The sequence below is a fragment of the Uloborus diversus genome, chromosome 5 (assembly GCF_026930045.1).
Source record: "Uloborus diversus isolate 005 chromosome 5, Udiv.v.3.1, whole genome shotgun sequence".
Classification (NCBI taxonomy): domain Eukaryota; kingdom Metazoa; phylum Arthropoda; class Arachnida; order Araneae; family Uloboridae; genus Uloborus; species Uloborus diversus.
This window is the reverse complement of record NC_072735.1, coordinates 50,004,931-50,025,341: the sequence shown is the minus strand read 5'-3', so window position 1 is coordinate 50,025,341 and position 20,411 is coordinate 50,004,931. Positions and strand designations below refer to the sequence as shown.

General features: G+C 31.6%; 1 protein-coding gene across 1 annotated transcript; it reads left to right on the top strand.

Annotated features, from left to right (window-relative positions):
* Positions 1-12,038: 12,038 nt before the first annotated feature.
* Positions 12,039-12,497, top strand: LOC129222915 (uncharacterized). The gene has a single exon (XM_054857477.1). It carries the CDS (start codon positions 12,039-12,041, stop codon positions 12,495-12,497), a length of 459 nt encoding a protein of 152 aa, XP_054713452.1.
* The last annotated feature ends 7,914 nt before the right edge of the window (positions 12,498-20,411 follow it).

Genomic DNA, 20,411 nt, shown 5'->3' with positions numbered 1-20,411 from the left:
TTAAGATATTGCATATTTTATACTTTCTGAACCATTTTGAAAATTGTCCATCAATATGCGTATATTAGTCTATTCAATGAACGGTTTGAAAAAATAAAGAACATGTAATTTTGCAAATTGGTACACACGTACAGAAAGAGCTCCTGATGAACATGCGAAAAGTCCCGAGTTTGGGGAAATCGCAAAGCCACCTAGGATTTTAGGGGTGTTTTTTCAGTTTTTCTCTAATATCTCAAAAACTATTTACTGTTTTCAAAGTTTGAATTTTTGAAAAACTGTCCATTTTTTTTCGTTCTTTTCTATTGTTGGAGCCTTCTCAGTGATTGATTTGATGCGATTCCTTTCTCTTTTCAGTCTGAAGTAGTGAAAGTCATTATGATGATTTGATTTATTGAAACTGGAAAGCAGGTGAGGGTACTTTAAGTCCCCGGCGGGAAAGAAGGAGCCCACACGACCATCTTGAAATTACAGTTCGTGTTTTCAGTTTTTGTCTTATATCTCCAAAATTATTTACTTGCGAACAAAATTGCTATATGGTAAGTTAAAGAACGTAAAATTATCTGTAAAACTTTTTTAAACTTTTATTGTATCTATAATAGTTGAAGAGAAATTAAATTTCAAAGTTAGTGAATTTTCGGAAAACTAAACATTTTTTCGCTCTCTTCTATTTTTGGAGCCCTTCGAGAATTTATTTGATGTGATTCTTTCCTCTTTTGGGTCTGAAGTAGTGCAGGTTATTAGGAGGATTTTATTTCTTGAAATTAGAGGGCAGGTGGGGAAGGAAGAAGGCGAGTAATGCAGAAAGACAAAAATATGTGCAAGTGTTCTTTTCATTCTTTTTTTCCTTCCGCCATAATCCAGCAAACGAAGACCCAAAATCAGAATAAAAAAATCACGTTTAGTTATAAGAAACGTTACACATGTACAAAAAGTTCTTCTTACGAGCATACTAAAAGTCCCCGGTGGTAGAGGGGTTTTAAGGGGAGCTCGTGCCACTATCTTGGAATTCTGTTTTTTCGGTTAATTTCAGATTTCATTTTTCAGTTTTCGTCTTATATCTCACAATCTTTTTTCTTGAGAGCAAAATCATCAATTGTTAAATTAAAAGCACAAAATTACCTTCTAAAATGTGTTTTTGTTACAACTGTTATAGGTGCAGACGCATTGTGTTTCCAAATTCGTGAGATTTTGAAAACTATCTACTTTTTTCCCCTTTTTTCATTTTCGTGACTCTGCGAAAGACATATTAATCACTTGTTTTTAAATAAATGAACTCTGTTATTTCATTTACGTCAACGAAGACCCAAAAAAAACCTCTACGCATGCAAGAAATAAACGTGTACCCTTCTGCGGTAAGGATAAATGGTAAAATAAATGATAAAAGATTCAAACATGCAGAAAGGGCATCTTCTTCCTCAGACTATTAAGGCGGTGTTATTTGTTGATAAACTGTTACGGTTGTTTTAATCCCGGCAGTTTATGCAAGCAATGGTTCAGTTTACACTTGGTTTTCTGCGGCCACGTCTTGTGATACATCCTTTCGTTATGAACGAAATATCCGGAGAGAATGGAGTAAGGAGCAGAACGACTAGAAGTATGGGTTTCCACGATGTGCCGACTTTTTTCATTCCAAAGATCAGCTGGTAGTGGTCTTCCCAACCACTTTCATTAGACGTGTCGGTATACTCATAACGTATGACATTTTGTGACATCGTTGCCTGAAGGCAAAGATGCAAAATGTGGTTTTTCTGTCCTTGCTACTCTCTGGAAAGATATAAACCTGTGTTTATCCAGAGAAGTTGCATTTAAAAATGTTTGGCCTGCCTCCGTTACTTGGTCTGGGGTAGAAAGGGAGCTAGAGAACGCTTTTCGAATGTAGATCAACAATTTAATTTTCTGTAGGGTAGGTTTATTGTTCTGTAGGTAGAAAGGGGGCTAGAGAACGCTTTCCGAATGTAGATCAACAATTTATTTTTCAGCAACAATTTTATGAATTTTGTTTTACCTTTGTTGTATGTAGTTGATGTCATATTGCAACCGAAGAAAGTACGGATAAAAAGAATTTGATCCTTGAACTCTTAACTGTTTTGCAATTATTGTGTGCAAAATATATAGATATCCACTTTACCTTTCTCTGGTTTTCACGAAAGGAATATTATTATCACTTGGAGTCAGAGCTATTAATAGCATAACAAGATCCATGACTTCATCTACGACAACTTTGCAAAATAATAATTCTCTCCAGATAGTTGTTCATCCTGAAAGGATGTAGCACAAAATGTGACTGCAAAAAAATACGTGTAAACTGCAGTGTTGCTTGCATAAACTGTCAGGATTTAAAAAAGAAAAAAGAAAAAAAAATGACCTTAACGGTTTTTCACCAAATAACACCGCTTTAACATTATGAGGAAGAAGATGCCCTTTTTGCATGTTTGAATTTCTTATTGTTAATTTTATCATTTACCCTTACCGCTCATGGGTACACGTTTGTTTCTTACATGCGTAGAGGTCTTCTTGGATCTTTGTTGACGTAAATGACATAACAGAGTTCACTTATTTAAAATCAAATGATTAATATGTCTTTCGCAGAATCCTAAAAATAATAAAAGGGAAAAAAGTAGATAGTATTCAAAATCTCACGATTTTGGAAACGCATGGTCTCTTTATCTGTTACAGTTATAACAAAAACAAGTTTTTGAAAATAATTTTGAGCTCTTTAATTTAACAATTGATGATTTTGCTCTCAATAAAAAAGATGTGAAAAAACGCAATCCAAGATAAACCGAAAAAACGGAATTCCAAGATAGTGGCGCGAGCTCCCCTCAAAACCCCTTTACCACAGGGGACTTTTAGTATGTTCGTTAGGAGACCGTTTTGTACATGTGAACCAAATTTTATAGTTAAACGTTTATTTTTTATCCTCATTTGGCTCTTCGTTTGCTGGAGTATGGTGGAAGGGAAAAAAATGAAAAGAACACTTGCACATATTTTTGTCTTTCTGCATTACTCGCCGTCTTCCTCCCCCACCTGTCCTCTAATTTCAAGATGTAAAATTCTCCTAATAACCTGCACTACTTCATTGTTAAAAAGAGCAAAAGGCTCACATCAAATAAGTCCTCGAAGGGCTTAAAAAACAGAAAAGAGCGAAAAAATGGTCAGTTTTTCGAAAATTCACCAACTTTGAAATTTGATTTCTCTTCAACTATTATAGAAACATTAAAAGTAAAAAAAAATTAACATTTTAAAGATAATTTTATGTTCTTTAATTCATTAAATAACAATTTTGTTTGCAAGTAAATAGTTTGAGATGAAAGACAAAAACTGAAAACAGGAACTTTAATTTCAAGATAGTCGTGCGCGTTCCTTGCCTACCACCCGGGAACTTAAAGTACATTCATCTGCTTTCGAATTTCAATAAATCAAATCACCATGATGACCTTCACTACTTCAGACTGAAAAGAGAAAGGAATCACATCAATTAAATCACTGAGGGGGCTCCAAAAAAAAAAAAAAAGAAAGAAAAGAAAAGAGCGAAAAAATGGTCAATTTTTCAAAAATTCACCAATTTTGACATTTAATATCTCGGAAACTATTATAGCTACAATAAAAAATAACAAACATTTTTTTTTAAAGATAATTTTACGCTCTATAATTCATCAAATAGCAGTTTTGTTCGCAAGTAAATAGTTTTTGAAATATTAGACGAAAACTGAAAATCACATCTAAAATCCTAAGTAGCGCTGCGAGCTCCCTCTCTACCACCGGAGACTTTTATTAGTATGTTCATCAGGAGTCCTTCCTGTACGTGTGTGCCAATTTTCAAAACTTAATGTTTTTTCGTGTTTTTCACCCTTATTTTGGTCTTCGTTTACTAGACTACATGCCAGCCGAGTTTGTCCAGAGAGCGCTTAGTTTGTCTTGTGTAACGCTTAGTTTGTCTTGTGTAACGCTTAGTTTGTCTACATGCGGATGTAAGGCTTGAATTTTGAAGATGTACAATTTAAGGCTTGTTGAACCCATTTTGGCAGTTGTCAATTAATATGTATGTAAATCTCCGTTCGTCTGCATGTTTTTTTTTTTTTTTTTTTTTTTTTAAATCTTGAAGATGTCACACGTTTAAAGGCTTGCTGAACCCTTGTTGGAAGTTGTCAATTAGTATGTGTGTCTATCTCCGCTTGTCTGCATGTGGGTAATTTTTTTGGGCTTTGAGGATGTCGCAAGTTTTGAGGTTTTCTAAGAAATTAAACTTAGTAATGACGACAGTATCTGAGAAACTTTAGCTGTTGTGGTCTTTTATAAATAAATAGAAGATAAAAGCAAAATGATTAAATTTAAATTTGCAGTACGCACAAATCACCATTTTTGAATTTTTTTTTTAGAGCAATGGCTCTTTATATTAAAATAAATAATGGTCACAAAAGTCAAATATGCGAAATTAATTTCTAAGATTTAAAAATACAAAATGAAGTGCAATACAATAAGATACCACACCCGTGCAAATATTATGAACAACCAAGAAATAGTTTTCTATGTCAAAGCTTTAGATTTTTATGCAAGAGAAAATAACGTTTTAAACTGGTTATATTATTTGTTCAAGTTCGTTTGTTTGTTGTCTAAAGTATAATTTGTTTTTATGTAATTTGTTTGCTTGTTGTCTAAAACACTAACGATACACATTTTACTGGTTTTAATATTAAGAGCTAGATGGCTTTTGATAGCCAGCTGAGCATTATAGATAGATATACAATTACGTTCAGTTATGACATGAAACATTATAAATCACCAAGTGTTACTATAACATGATTTACGAAATAGGTACGTACAGCAAATTTTGAAGACGACTTAATGGATACAACTTTCATATAATTAAAAAAAAAGAATATGAAATAAAAATAATAATCAGCGGTTGAAAAAAGAAATAAAAAGAAAGAAAGGAACAGGAAATTTATGTGAAATATTGAACAGTTTATATGCTTTAATATATATGTTGACTTTGAATAAAAAAAAAACCGCTCTAAATGTTACTCTGTAGGTTTAAAATAGTAATCGATTACTTCTAATCTTTAGGAAAACAAGCCAAATTACAAACATTTTACTAGAAAACGTACTATTAACAGCATTGTACCATTTACTCTTAACAGCATTAAAAAAATCGCAACAACTTTTACCATGACTGTAAAACTTTGTAACCGTTGAAATAAGAACATTTGTGTAAAATACTGTATGTCCACCGTAAAAGAAAATAAGAGTAGATAAAATAATTCAAAACTTAAAATTGTAGATATTAAGTAAAATTATGCAATTAAAGCGCCCACATGTTACACTAGTTTTATGTTGGAACAATAATATTAAGGTAGTCTTAGTAATTACTAATTAAAACAAAAGTGTTCCTTTGATAATTTGGGATTTTTAAATATCAAGTGAAAAACGTGTTTTTTGTCCGCATATATTCTTATTTGTAGTTAAAAGTCCTGTTTTATTCTGTTGTTCGTTGCAAACAAAATATTATAGGCTTCAGACGAAAATGACGAATGAAAAAATTGAAATCAATAAAAGTCGAATTTCCCTGTAAAATTACCTTATCTATAACTATATTGCATGTCACGCTTCATATTGTTAAGGAAAAAAGCTATGTTTTAGAAAATTAAGTGAAAAAATTATACTTTTGAATTATTTGTTTGCTGTTATTCAAAATGTATCCATATTTAATCACTTAGTTCTACCCAACCTTTTCATCCGTCTGAATAAGATTGACATTTATGTAAATAAATGATATACCATGCTTTTTTTCAGCACACTTGACGCACCTTCTTTTCTTTATCACAACTTACCACAACCCTACAATTTCCTTTGTCACATGTTACGGTATATTACATAAGCATGTTGTTACATAAAATATTTTACTTCAACCAAAATGTTTGATGTCACTCCTTGTTACTCCCTTCCTCCTCTGTCTATTTCACGGATCTTCCTTAAAGCGTAACAGCATTGGTGGATGACACCTTAGAAAGATGTGCCTTATATTTTTATGCCTTGAGACACTAGATAAGTAACAAGTAAAACTAGACTATCATTAAAGCAAAATATCAATAAAAATAACTAGGAAAAAAACGTCGAAAACGGGGTATGGTAAGAGGGGTTGCATGATTAAGATGAAAATTATAAATTTAAGCGGATAATAAGAATCAGACTTCCAGGATTGGGATCATATAGTTTTAAAAGACTAAAACAAAATTTTAGCTATGAATTTTTATAAAAAAAAATCCGGGAAAGGTTTGTTTTTCTATTCGACGAGAAATTTTTTTTTGATCAAATTTATCATTTAATAAAGGTTGAATGATTAAATAAAAATACATCAAAACAATAAACGAATAATAAAAAATTAATTAATTAATGTATGAAGAAAAAATAATGAGTGAGTAAATGAGTAAATAAATAAAAAATAAGTTAATGAATTTATATATATATATATATATATATATATATATATATATATATATATATATATATATATATAAGTGAATGACTAAATGAAGGAATGCAAATGAATTAATTAATCAATGAATAGGAAAGTGTTTTAGTTAATGATAGAGTAAGTAAACGAGATGAACTATTTCAACCACTTTGGTCCCTTGTCCTCAACTAATTGAACAAAATATTCCAAATACGTATAAGCTTAATTTTAGCTGAATAAATACAACATCTATTATTAAAAGGTTTCAATTTATATTTAAAATGCCAAAACCAATAATTTTATAACTTTATAAAAAAAATATTTTTCGACTTACAACAAAATATTACAATAGGAGTATCAGTTTTAAATATTGCCTATATCATCACAAGCTTTTATCTACGACGGTATTTTACTCCAGACTGAATTAGACTACATGTGCTGCGACATAGTTAACATATTACCAATTAGGGGGTGCTAAAAGCAGAGTAAAGATTTCACCATTTCATTTCGCGCCGCTATTTTAATTTGCCCCACATTCCCCTACATAAAGTTTTAAACCTTATGTGTTCAGGTTGACGATATATTCGACGAGATAATAACTAACAATTTCTTCCAATCACAAACTTACGTTTCAGTGGGAAATTAATACCCTGTTAATGATTAGACAAAAGTTAAATTTAACAATTTTCTTTAAAATCCACTTTAATAAAATAACATTGTGCCCTTTTCCATAAAGATATAATTTAATTATAAAAGTCTTGATGTGCACAGTTGAAGAAATACACTACCTACAAAGGAGATACGTGAAGGAAACGCTTACAATAAAATCTTTTGTTAATGCACACAAAGGAATCTTCAGTAATTTGAAGAACTTTTCTAAGAAAATACATTGCGCTTAAACGATTGTGCTATTAAATATTTATATGAGTAGATGTGCAGGTAGCTTTTGTTAGTAGTTGTGCTGGTAAACGCAAAAAGAAAATTTCTTTTGAAATGTTTAACATGTTTATTTCTAAAGAGCGTCATTTACATGGGGACGTGTCATGTCTTAAGCAAGAATATCTTCAACAACGATTTTTTTTCTTTTCTTTTAAAGTTGCTTGGAAGATATATAATCTTTCTATAGCATTATTTTATTGTTGTTAAAAGCTAATCCATATTCTTACTAGCATACATTTCATGTTTTTTATGATTAAAACATGTTAAGTTTTTTTATATGTATATATCAATTGTTTTTTTTTTTTTTTGGTATCATTTTCATTACTATTTTCTTTTTTGAGTGAAAATCTATATCCCTTACTTTTTTAAGGAAAAAAAAGCAGATAACAAAATTATGGTTAATGTGGATTGTTTCTGAAAAAGCATATCAGTTATAAATGTTAATTTAAAGTTCATTTTTGACAGGCATGCACGTTTAAAATTAAAAATGTGTAATAATGAGAACTAAAAATATTTTCCAATAACTAGTCTAGTCAATGAACACATTAGAGCGTGCATGGAATATGCGATAATTTTTGACTTAAAGTATTGTTAGGAGTAGCTAGTAAGTAAACATACTAAAAGTCCCCGCCTGTAGGGGGTGAGCTAAAGGTGGAAGGGAAGAGGGAAGAAAATTTTGGGTTTTCGAGAAGTAGAACCCATTAATAAATTTTCGTTCTCTTCTCTTAAAGATTCTACTTATACTCTTAATTGTTGTGGGGTTCATAGAATTGTTTGCTATTGTGGACTTGGATAAATCGGACAGACCCGATGTTCTTTGAAATTTCGCTTAAAAGAACTTAGTTGCACAAGGGGGCAACACGATACGAACAAAAAATTTTGTGTGATTTCTGCCTCTTTCTTGACCAGGAAAGCAGCAACCTTCTTTATGCTTAAAATACCACATTAAAGGGGTCCTTTGCGAGATGGCAATTTTCTTTTTTAAAGAATTCGATTTTAGAGAATAGAAATAGATACCACCAATGTATGCGATCTATTTCTTTATCGATAGTTATTAGAGTCGCTTTCGAGTTTGATAAATGAGTGGACTAGATAATTTCATCAAGGGGCGACACAATGCGCATCAAGAGATGCGTAACGTGTGGAACTGTCTATGGTATGCAAATGCATATTAAAAGCCAAAACACAAGCATATTTCACGAAAACCTTGACAGATCGAATTTCCTCCAGAATTAACTAGTTTATATATATTCTAACAATCCATGTGGATTCTCAGTTACTCTTGCTCTAGGCACGAACCATTCATTGTTGCGCTGAAAATACACATCTTTGAATACCTAAAATTAGTTGTAAATTTTAGGTCAATTCCAAAATTGTATTTTGAACAATCAGCACAAGATCTCTGACTTTACTAAAACTCTGGCAATCAATATGCAATATATCGGCAGCGCATTTATACAACCCAGATACTGCAATTTCTGGATGGCATAACCGGGATGAATTGGGGATTGGCGAAAGACAGCAAGCAGTGGGCTCTACCTATATAAAATAAGAAAAAAAAATATTGAAACACCTAAGAAATAAAAGAATATATTTTATGTATACGTTATGAAATTTTATTGTAAGCATTTCAAGCAATATTTTTATTTATAGAATGACTTTTTATCTATAAACTGTTTTGTATGAAATGTTTTTTGTTTCAAATTTCACTGCAATATAACTACAGGGTGTCTTGAAAAAGACTGACTGTTTTTAAAACTTTATAACAGGAAAATGGTTAATGATAAAAAAAAAAAAATGCAGAAAATCCATGTGGACGGCCGTAAGTTTGTCCTCCAGAGCTCCAAATTTTTTTCAGTAGATGGCGCTGCATATAGTAAGTCAAAAAATAATTATTGCAAATCCATCGATTTTTCCTCCGATTGCGACTTGCAGTTGCAGCCGGCGACAGGTATTTTGAAAATATTGTTGTGTAATTTTGTTTATTAGAAACATTTTTCGAAAAAATGTAACGTAACTATAATGTAATTTTCTGTTTTTCCTTCGATTTACGGTTTCTACAATCTGCGGCGCCATCTATTTGAAAATTCTTGAACTAAATTTTGGAACTTTGGGGGACGAAACTTACGGCCCACCACGTGAGTTTTCTGCAAAAATATATTTTTTTTAAAATCATTAACCATGTTCCTGTTATAAATTTTTGAAAACAGTCACTCTTTTTCAGGACACCCTGTATGTAGAAGATGAAAGAAAAGCAATTATTTGCTGCAATTGACCAAAATTATACAATGAATTATTTTTAAAGTACTAGACAAGTTATGTGTTTCATCGTTTTATTAACAGCTTATTCTGATATCATTTTTTTTTTTCGTCTGAGACGTGTGACTTGTAGAAAAAATGATTGTTACATAAATAATATAAAGTTAAAAAACAAACCAGTACAATTTTAGAAAGATGAAAAGTAAACATTTGGTATTTTATCTGTAGTGTAAAATATTTAACAATTGAAAAATGCTGAAATATCTTTCATTCCCAGAACAATTTTATCAGAACAAAATAATTAGAGATAAATGGAAGAAAAACAATTTCAGGATAAGCTGGCAATAAGAAAACAATTACGAACTATATTTGTATCCACATACTTCACTAATGAAGGGAAAATCGGTTTAGAGATAACGCAATAAGCACTTATTTTCTCTTCATCTGTTTTCTTTTCTTTCTATTCTTCTTTTGAGTGACCTGAAATAAAGTAAAAGAAGAGGTAATAAACAGAGGGACAAACTTGTTTTTCGGTAAAATTTAAAATATACGAGTCATGACATGGTTATAAATAATCCAGAAACATATCAGTAGCTATCATAAAATAATTGGGTAAATAGGATTATTTTAGAAAATAAATCACCTTATAAAGTTTAAGACTTATACTATGGTAAGTAGACTTTTTATAAACCAGATAAATTTCTTGGTATCCTTATAAGATGATTTTTATAGTACCATGAAGGTACACTTATAAAGCAAACGAGTTGCATAGAGTAGGAGAAACAAGAGCTTACTAGCTGCACTACTAAAGTAAAAAATGCTTTCTTTATGTTAGTTTATTGTCAATGTTTAGTTATGTACTGCTATCCATGGTGAATGAGTACATTCTTTAATTGTTATTTGTTATCAAGTATTTTTTTTTAATTCTAATAATAAGAGGATAAATAATTTTGAATTGCGCATGATCATTGTGGCCAATGGCTGGTATATCTGTTTAAAATTTGAGATTGATTATCCATATTCGTCAAGATTATAGTAATAAAGTCTTCTACATCCGAACATTAGGGGAAAACTAATGTTAACCTATGTTGGACCACTGTCAAAATTGGAACTTCAGTAAAAAAAAAAAAAAAAAAAAAAAAAAACGGCATAAAGTTAGGTATTACTCTTCTCATTAGAGTGGTAAAAGTTTAGATGGTCAAGATACGTGCAAAACTGAAGCATTGTTTTTTAGTAAAAGGATTGAAAGAAGTAATTAACAAAATTGAATATACTGTAAAATATCCAAAGGTGTTTTAACGACTTAAAACTGAAAACATCTGAGACTATGATGCATTATAACTATATACATATGACGAATTCATTGTTCTGAACAAACATCTGTTCTGAGGAGAAATATCTCAAAAATGAAAATATTTTACAAATTTATAGGGCATTAGCAAATTTGTAAACTCAAGTATCACAAGAAATTGAAAATAAAAATGAGAAAAATATAGGCTTTTTAAATAATTTATATGGAAAGAATGGGCAATGTGCTACTTTTAAAAGATTTATTTTTTCCAAAAAAGTTAAAAATTGTTAAAACTTTAGTTTTCCGCATATGAAGCATTTGTACTTTAATAAAAAAACTTTTCTTTACTACAAAAAATACATATATCTTAATATATAAAAATCTCTTGTCACGGTTTTAGTTATTGAGCTCCTCTAAAACTGCTCGACCGATTTTTATTAATTTTTTTATATGTATTTGGTAGGTATGAGAATAGGACATAAAGTGTATTTCTTATCCCTATGTAATTAGGAAGTCCCTTTTTAGAGTTTTTTTCGCTATGCTCCGTTAAAATATCGGAACATGGCCCCACTAGATGGCGCTTCGGAAACTATCAATGATTTAAAATTTTATTTTTTGCCATTTTCTATTCGTATTAAATAAATATATGAAACTAATTTAAGCAAGGCTTTTTCAATGGTTTTCAGTTTCGCTCTTTGAATCTTTTGCAGAAATATTTTGATAATTGGGAAATTTCCGATGAAAAAATGGAAAAGGGAGGGTTAAATTTTGGGAATAGAGGTATTTTAGACACCAAATAAAAGAAATACAAAAAAAGGCAAAAAATCTAATACATAAAACTGTCATGTCACGGTGTTTGTGTTTGAACGCCTCCGAAACGGCTCGACCGTTTTTATGAAATTTTTTATATGTATTTGGCAAGCATGAGAATAGGTCGTAACGTATATACACTGAAGAGTCAAAACATTATGACCACCCCTAACTTTTCAAAGAACTCGTCTGGACGACGTGGAGACCACATGATGAGGTGGGATTGGTATATAACGTGGGTTGGAGAAGGTAAGGCTTCATTCGAGCAATTTCTTTTGCAAGTTTATGGGAAAGGGTAACAATATTAGCGAATTTGATCCAGGGCAGATTGTGATGGCCCGAAGACTCGAAACGAGTATCTCAGAAACTACAAAACTGGTAGGTTGTTCACGATCGGTCGTTGTTAGTACTTATGCAAAGTGGAAAAAGACGGTGAAAACCAACAGTAGGCGTAAAAATGTTGGACGGCCACTCGTCATCAAAGATACGGGACGTTGGAAACTAGGCCGCTTGGTAAAGCAAAATCGGAGGCAGACAGTTGATCAACTAACAGATCAATACAATGCAGGTGCGAGTGGAAGTGTTTCCGAACACACAGTTCAGCGGACACTGTTGGATATGGGACTGCGCAGCAGACGTCCCACTCGTGTGCCTCTATTGACCAATCATCATCGCCAACTACACCTACAGTGGGCCCGAGAACACCGATACTTGTCCTTGGATGACTGGAAGAGAGTTGTCTGACCCGACGAATTGCGATTTCTTGTTTATCACGTGGATGGTCGTGTCAAGGATCGCTGTCTTACAGGTGAACAGTTGCTCCCGTCTTGTACCGTTGATCGTAAACAAGCTGGTAGTGGCGGTATTATGATTTGGGGGACTTTTTCCTGGTAGGCTTTGGGACCCTTAGTTGTGGTAGAACATACCATGAAGGCTGTGGGTTATCTGAACATCGTGGCAGATCAGTTGCACCTGTAACATGGCGTCGGTTTTCCCTACTGGAAATGGCATGTTAAAGCAGGACAACGCCCCATGTCAAAAGCCTAAAATTGTGCTGGAGTGGTTCCAGCAGCATGATGAAGAATTCCAATTAATGCCTTGGCCCTCAAATTCATCGGATTTAAATCCTATAGAGTTCATCTGGGATTTCATGGAAAGGCAGCTCAGAGCTGAAACACCACCATGTCAAGATATCTTAACTTTGTGTGACCGCTGCAATAATATTTGGTACAATCTATCTCCAGACGAATACCAAGAGCTTGTGGCATCTACGCCAAGACGAGTCGCAGCTGGTCTGTAGGCCCAAGGTGGCACAACGCGTTATTGACTGGGTGGTCATAATGTTTTGGCTTATCAGTGTATATCATACTGATAGGTAATTAGTGTGTCTCTATCCACATATTTTTTTGGATACCAAGGGTAAAATGACGCGACACTTTGGCGAAACTTTGAACAACTCTCAAAGATTTCAAATTTTTATTTGTTGCCATCTGCTATTTGTTAACAAATAACATGTTTGAATAATGTAAGCAAGGCTTTTGCAGTGTTTTTCAATTTCGCTGTTTGATTCTTTTGCAGGGGTATTTTGATAAATGGGAAAATCGCGATTTAAGAATGAATGGGTGAAATTTTGGAGTTGTAAATAATTTTTAATTCCCAATTTTGAAAAAAAAAAAAAAAGGAAAGAAAAAAAAAGTGGATAGTGTCATTCCACATAAACATCCAGTAGTTTCAGCGGGTCAAGGTGCATTTGTTCGAGGGAGTGGGGATGCACCATGTGAAACTAGCAAAACATTTCTCATTTAGCCAATTCTTGCCGAAATGTGATCCAATAATGACATTGCATTAATCGTTGCATCATTTGGCATTGCAGTAATTTCAATGGATGGATGCAGAGCAGCTCATTCAGCATTTAAACTGCCACTAAAGATTCAAAATAACCCAGGCGCAGTGTACATCAAAATGTAACAAGGTACTTTGTTATTCTCTTTAAGTGATTTCAGACAAACATTTCCGTCATTCTACATTCAAAAGTCGCTGATGAGGCTAAAGTTTACTTGAAATCCTCGCCACTCTATCGTAATGTTGTAAAGGTCCATCTAAAACATGTACGTCCAAATGCTACAATATCCATTTGCTGAAAAATTCTTGGACCCATTATCAGATATCGACGAATGAAAATTTGCTGCCTATGAAAATTTTGAATGCTTAAAAGTGCTCACTAATTTCAGGACCATCGTTCATTTGAGAAAATGTTTTCACTGACCGCGAGGTACGCACACAATACATGCATCATGCGTGGCTGGCAAAAAGAGCCATATTTGGCAGTAAAAAAATGTGGAGGTTGATGATTTATAAACTTCGAGATACAACCTGGCGACTTGGTATTATACAAATCGATCGATACAGTTTGCAGTTCTGACGAAGTTCTAAATTATCCAACAGAGTTTTTGAATCCTAGAAACAATTTATGTGGCAGAACATGGTCTGTCGGGTCAGCTAGTAAAATATAAAAATATTTTCTACGCATAGAGATAAAATCTTTAAGTACATGGGTGCTAGAACTTCATTTTTTTTCATATAAATACTCTAGGTGAAAAAAAGTAATATTAATGCCTCTGAAATTTCAAGCTATCGGCACAAAAACTTATTTTTGTACCTCTTTGCTATTCATATGTGTGCTTATATTACTTGTCATTTCAATATTTACGATTTCCTAAACCAATTTATGTTTTACAACAATACACGTCACATTAAATGCATTCAAGATAAAAATGCAAGTTTCTTTAATAATTTGAACCGTTATCTGATATTGGAACTGATATGGCTGCTGTAGATAATGCTTATTCTTTTTCAATGCAGCCACGGACGAAAATAAAAATACCTCTAGTGCAATGATAGTGAATGGATTTCATGTTTGCTTCAGATAAGAATTCATTACAAATTCCCAATATAATTACTATTAATGTTACTTCTTCATGGCATGAAATTGGCTGTTTTAATTAAATTTACCATTTTTTTTTCTCTTATTATTATTTCTATCGAACAACCATGGTCAGTCAAAGATATGACACATCAGTAAGAATTATCCTTGAAAAGAAAGAAAAATCGACTCACTAAGTGAGACGCTATAAGATATCAAGGGGAAAAAAACATACATACGGTATGAAATAATAACCGCCTCCTTTTTGAAGTAGGTTATAAAGGCAGCTTCATAAGTTATCACGAAAGCAGTGTTCACCAAGGCGTTCTAAAAAAAAAAAAAAACTGGTTTGAAACAAACGACACAATGTATTCATACTTTTGAGTCAATAATTACAAACTAAAGTAGCATTTTCTCACTAGACAAAATGATAATAATAATAAACAGAAGCTGAAATAAATAAATCTATTGTGATATTTGAGTGTTTTTCTGTGAAATGCTGACGTTATTCAACCATTCTTAAGGAAAAATTTAAGTAAAATAATAAACATAGAAAAAGAAAGAAAACAAAGATTTTAGTGTTAGAAATGTTTTTCTAAAATGGTTCTTCTTGAGCAGCTGTTATGTTTCAGGAGTAAAAAATAAGATTTTTTTTTTGTTTTGGAATGCGTCGCTACTTCGTAGCATTAAAAATTTATGCTTAGTTATGCATGTGATGCTTATAAAATGCTACGTAAGTTTTAATTCTAAAAACTAAAATAAAAGAAAGACAGTAAAAAGTAAAGACTTGAAACACTGCTCCATTTAGAAAGAGAAAGAAAGACCTTCATTCAAGGTTTTTTTTTTCATTTTAAGATTGAATTGACATTCGAAAAATAAGTGTTTCAAAAAAGTTTTTATGTAAAATTGCAGCTAAGAAACTTACTGTTTTTCTTACATACATAAAGTATTCTTGAGTAGATATGTGCTATTTGTACCAGAAAGTGGTTGCATTGAACAAAAAAAATCTTTTACTTGTTATTGCATGATCTATATATACCTATATAATATATACTAGTGGTGCCCGCACGGCTTTGCCCTAATAGAAAAATTAAAAACAAATAATGTATGGTGAATTTTCTCGCCAATTGGCTATTAACCATGTTAAGGTTCCACGTTATGATTATTTCGTATCTCACTAATTGGCTTGTGCGCATGTTACGATTCCACGTTATGATAATTTCGTAATTTACTCGTCCATCTTATGATAGTTTTGTTCTTAAAATTGGAATAGAAAAAGAACCACATCGAATTTTCGAAAAATCGCTTCGAGGTGCACACACCCATGCTACGAACTAACTTAGCGCAAAATTCATGAAAATCGGCCGAACGGTCTAGTCTGCTTTGTTAAATGACTTTCACTGCTTTTTGTGCTTTTAAAAGTGTAACTTTTAAAACTAAGGGTACCTTTAAAATGACTCCAGAACTCATCAGTCTTTCAATGAATAAGTTTCATTTTAAAATTATGTTTTCATATATTGAATTGTCTCCTAATATTGATGTTTAAAGTTTTTCCTAAAGGTTTATGAACTCAGTTAGATATGAACACATTTACAAATAGAATTAGATAAATTTATAAAATTAACAAATTTATTTTTCATTCCGAGGTTTTCTATTTTAACTAAGCCGTTTATATATAACAGCAGATTATGATAGCTATACTCTGGTGTGTGTGAAAAGAAAAAAAATGATCAAATGACTTTGCGAACATTGTTTACAGAAAATGTTACATGGATAATCTGCAGAACAAATGCATTTTGGAAGACTTCTCTTCTGTTAGAAGACAAAAAATATTGAGTATAGGCTAGGGAAAAGAACAATAAAAATAGACTAAATCCTTTAGAAAAAGACAGGAATATAAATGGGAAATGTAACATGATTGTTACATCAAGGGCGGAAACACAACTCATTTCAGTAAAAGAAAGAATGATGTTTAAATTTTTTTAAAAAGTTTCCAGGAGCTGTATTTATTTTGGAGATGTGGCAAATGCTTGAAATGCATTGAAATATACTTTCAAAATACCATAAACATATAAGGGCAATTCCACAAAACTGTCAGCCTGAGCACCAAAATTTCATTATTAACAAAATTATAAGTGTTTTTATATCATTTAAAAGCTTCTATATTTTTTAAGTGTACAAAGTTAAGTTTTTATTTATAATTTTTCGTATTGAAAATAAGCTGTAACAAATGTTTACGTCCTTTCCGCATTTATTGAGGAAAATTTAGTCTGTAGTAATTTACTTTTTTCCTAAAAAAATTCTAACTGAAAGGGAAAAATTGTTAGTGTATTTTGTTATACTCATAATATAGTTTATACTCGAAGTTTATACCAAAAAATATCTTTGTAGTGTTTCGTTCAGAAACAATCTTAAAATCCGTTTATGAATGTCAGTCAGTTAAAATAAAAATTCCACTTTTTCCCCTCAGCATGAAAATTATTGGTAGAAATGCTCCAAAATTCATATTCTCTGCCTACATCAGGAATATTTAAATGCTGAATAAGTAGAATAGGAAGTTTACAATCCGAACACCGACAAGCCTCGGTAACTGACTGACACACTTGATACGGTAACCGACTGACATTCTGTTAACTTTTAAAATGGCTGCAATGTATTTATTTTAATGCTCCTTAAAACAGAATTATTTTACTTTTTACCTTTTTAGAGATATCAAACAACCCAACTCTTAATTTTTTATTAATGATGACACATTTTATTGATTTTGATCATTATTCATTGTTACATAATTTAGTAATGCTTGGGCTTACTTTTTCAAAATAATTGCCTAATACTCGAAATATACATCAATTCAAAACAGAAGATGAAAGCATTTTACAGTCAGTACAGCCAAAAGACAAATTTACAGTATCAGAACTTTATGGGGGTGGAAAAGAATTTCAGAAATATGGGAAGGGACTGCTAGTAAAAAAATATTCCATGGAGTTTCTTGTGATATACAATATTTTAATCGATGATAATAGATAGTAATAGGGGGAAGGCTAAGGTGAAATTCTTGAACAAATGACTTGTTCAATCATATCAGTGGCTAAGATGGAGAGGAAATAGAAATAGTTTACTTTTTAGAGCTCAATAATTTTACAAGGATGTGATTCATTTTAAAATACCCAAGGGAAAAAAAGAGATTTTCAAATCCTCTAGCAATTAAAAAATAATAATAATAAAACTGAGGAAAAGAACTTATGGATAGAAGAAAACAAATCTTATTTTAACTGCTTCTCTTTTTCGTAGAGTTTTATTAACAAATTGTAAGGCTATTAGATATTCGGTCAAACACACTTATAAATGCTACCAAAAAAAAGTCGAAGGAAGTGCTGCAGAGTTGCAAGCGCCTACAGTTTCTGTTATTTTATATATTACAGCTAGGGCACACTGAGGGTGTAGACTACTTGAACAAAATACTAGGTAGCACAAAATTGTTATTTTTATGGATGAGGGACCCTTGGTCAAACCCTAATGGCAAAGAAAACTCTGCTTTTGTGAAAACTTATTTAGTTGTTTTGCTGCATATTTCTGAATTTTTTATATTAAGACATATAGGAAATTTAGAAATGTCAGCCAGTAAGCTCACTAGGGTGTTCTAATTACTGTAATTTTGTTATTTTAGTAATATTTTTGAAATCAAATGCCATCTGCTAAAATGTTATTCATTATTCCTTGACCCCAATTTAAATTTATGACTAATTTCTTTTGCTTTCAGATTAGAATCTTTTATTAAATCTATAATAATTTTTCTGCAGGTTGCATTCATGTCATAGTCACTATGCATTTAACATGTTTTTAAAATTATTTAAAATGCACTTTAAAACTTAAATTATACCATTAAATCCAGCTTGAAGAAATCAATAAACAAGGAGAAAATATTTTTGTTCAAGGATATTTGTTGTGTTGCATGTTTGTATATCAGTCAGTTGCCAATATGTCAGTCAGTTACAACTTGTCGTAAATGATGCAAATATTTATTTTAGCAATACAGTGGCCGCCGCTTACAAGAATCATGTCTGTTCTAAACAGTTTTGATTCCATAAATCGGCTGATTCAATAAAGCGGCTAATTCAATAAAGCGACTAATTCAATAAAGCTGAATTTTGTTCTGTTTTTGACAATTTGATTCAATGAAGCGGTTGATTCAATTAACCACTGATTCAATTACCGGCGTTCACAGTATTAAATTTAACAAATGTATTTTCATTGCTTAGCTTTTATGTAAAATTATTTATAAGTTTTGCTGCTTAATTTTGAACATTTGCATTAGTATAGTTGGAAAATTTCAGAAATGTCGGTCAGTTACCAAGCCGTTTTAATTGCTGTAATTCATTATTGTAGCAATATTTTTCAACTCAAATGCCATAGACCGAAAGTTTATCATTGTTCTTCGATCATGATTTGAATTTCATTAAAATTCCTTTTTCTTTTAGAAAAATCTCTTAACGAATCAATATTACTTTTCACACAGGTTGCATTATTGTCAGTCAGTTACCATGCTTTTAAAATTTTTTCTAGAATCACCCAATAAATATTTTGGAAATTCAATGTTACCATGAAATTCAGCTTAAAAGGTACAATAAGCGAGATGAAAATATATTTTTTAAAATTAATATTTTATGGTTTATGTTTCAACATACTTATTGTTTTACTCTGTGAATGTCAGTCAGTTACCCGTGGCATTGACCATAAATAAAAGGTGCTGAAGCATGTAAAAGCTAACTTTCTTATATAATTGTGAAAGTTAAAAAAAGTTTATTGATAGAAAGGGTCCATAAATCGGTTCAGGATGTCGTTACACTGTTAATATGTTTCCTTAAATTCAACGGTACAAATTAATGACATCCTTGCTGCCAGTTCTTTTTACCGTGAAATCCTACTCTGCTGAAATGTTTTACTGCTAAAAAAAGAGAAATCTATATCGCTAGTTGCACTGGATTTTAAAAAAGAAATAAATAAAAAAAAGGAAAGCAGGCAGTTGGGCTCAAACCTGCATTCTCATTGTTCATAGAAAGGCCCTTGTACTGAATGAGACTCGATGGAGAGTGGGAATGGAGTATTTTATGCTAAACACCATGAGAAATATTGAGTGTACTAATTTGTTCTGAAATCGCTTATATTTTTAATGCAAGTCATTGTGAAAATGTTTCTGCTCTTTAAATATTTAGTTTTATAGTACCATTTAACGTATTAATACCGCCATATTATTTATTACATTATGTATATATAAATAAGGGTCTGACATGGGAAAGCGAGTAAGTCACAAAAGTAACTTTTGCAGATGAAGCAAAAAACGCCAGGCCAAGTATCATGGATCGCATGCAAGTGCTTTCCTCTTTCGTAATGGTTGTAAAAACTAAACAACTTTGTCGATTGGCTTACTGTTTACTCCATGCCATTGGTTTTACTGTTTACAGTTTTCTTTTAGTGAAAAAAAGGGGGGAAAACAGAAAACTTAAAATTGGTGTTCTACTGTCTTTCTAATGTCAGCCTCTTAAATCATTAACAGTCTTTCAGAATCAATAAACGAGCACTGAATACCATGTATGGCAAAAATTAAAGTTGTCAATAGTGTATTAAGAAAGAAAGAAAAAAATAACAGAAAAATAAAACAAGGGAGTAATTTTAAACAATCGAGACTTAAATAACTTAAATAAGCTTTTTTTTTTGTGGACACAAGTTTAAGATTT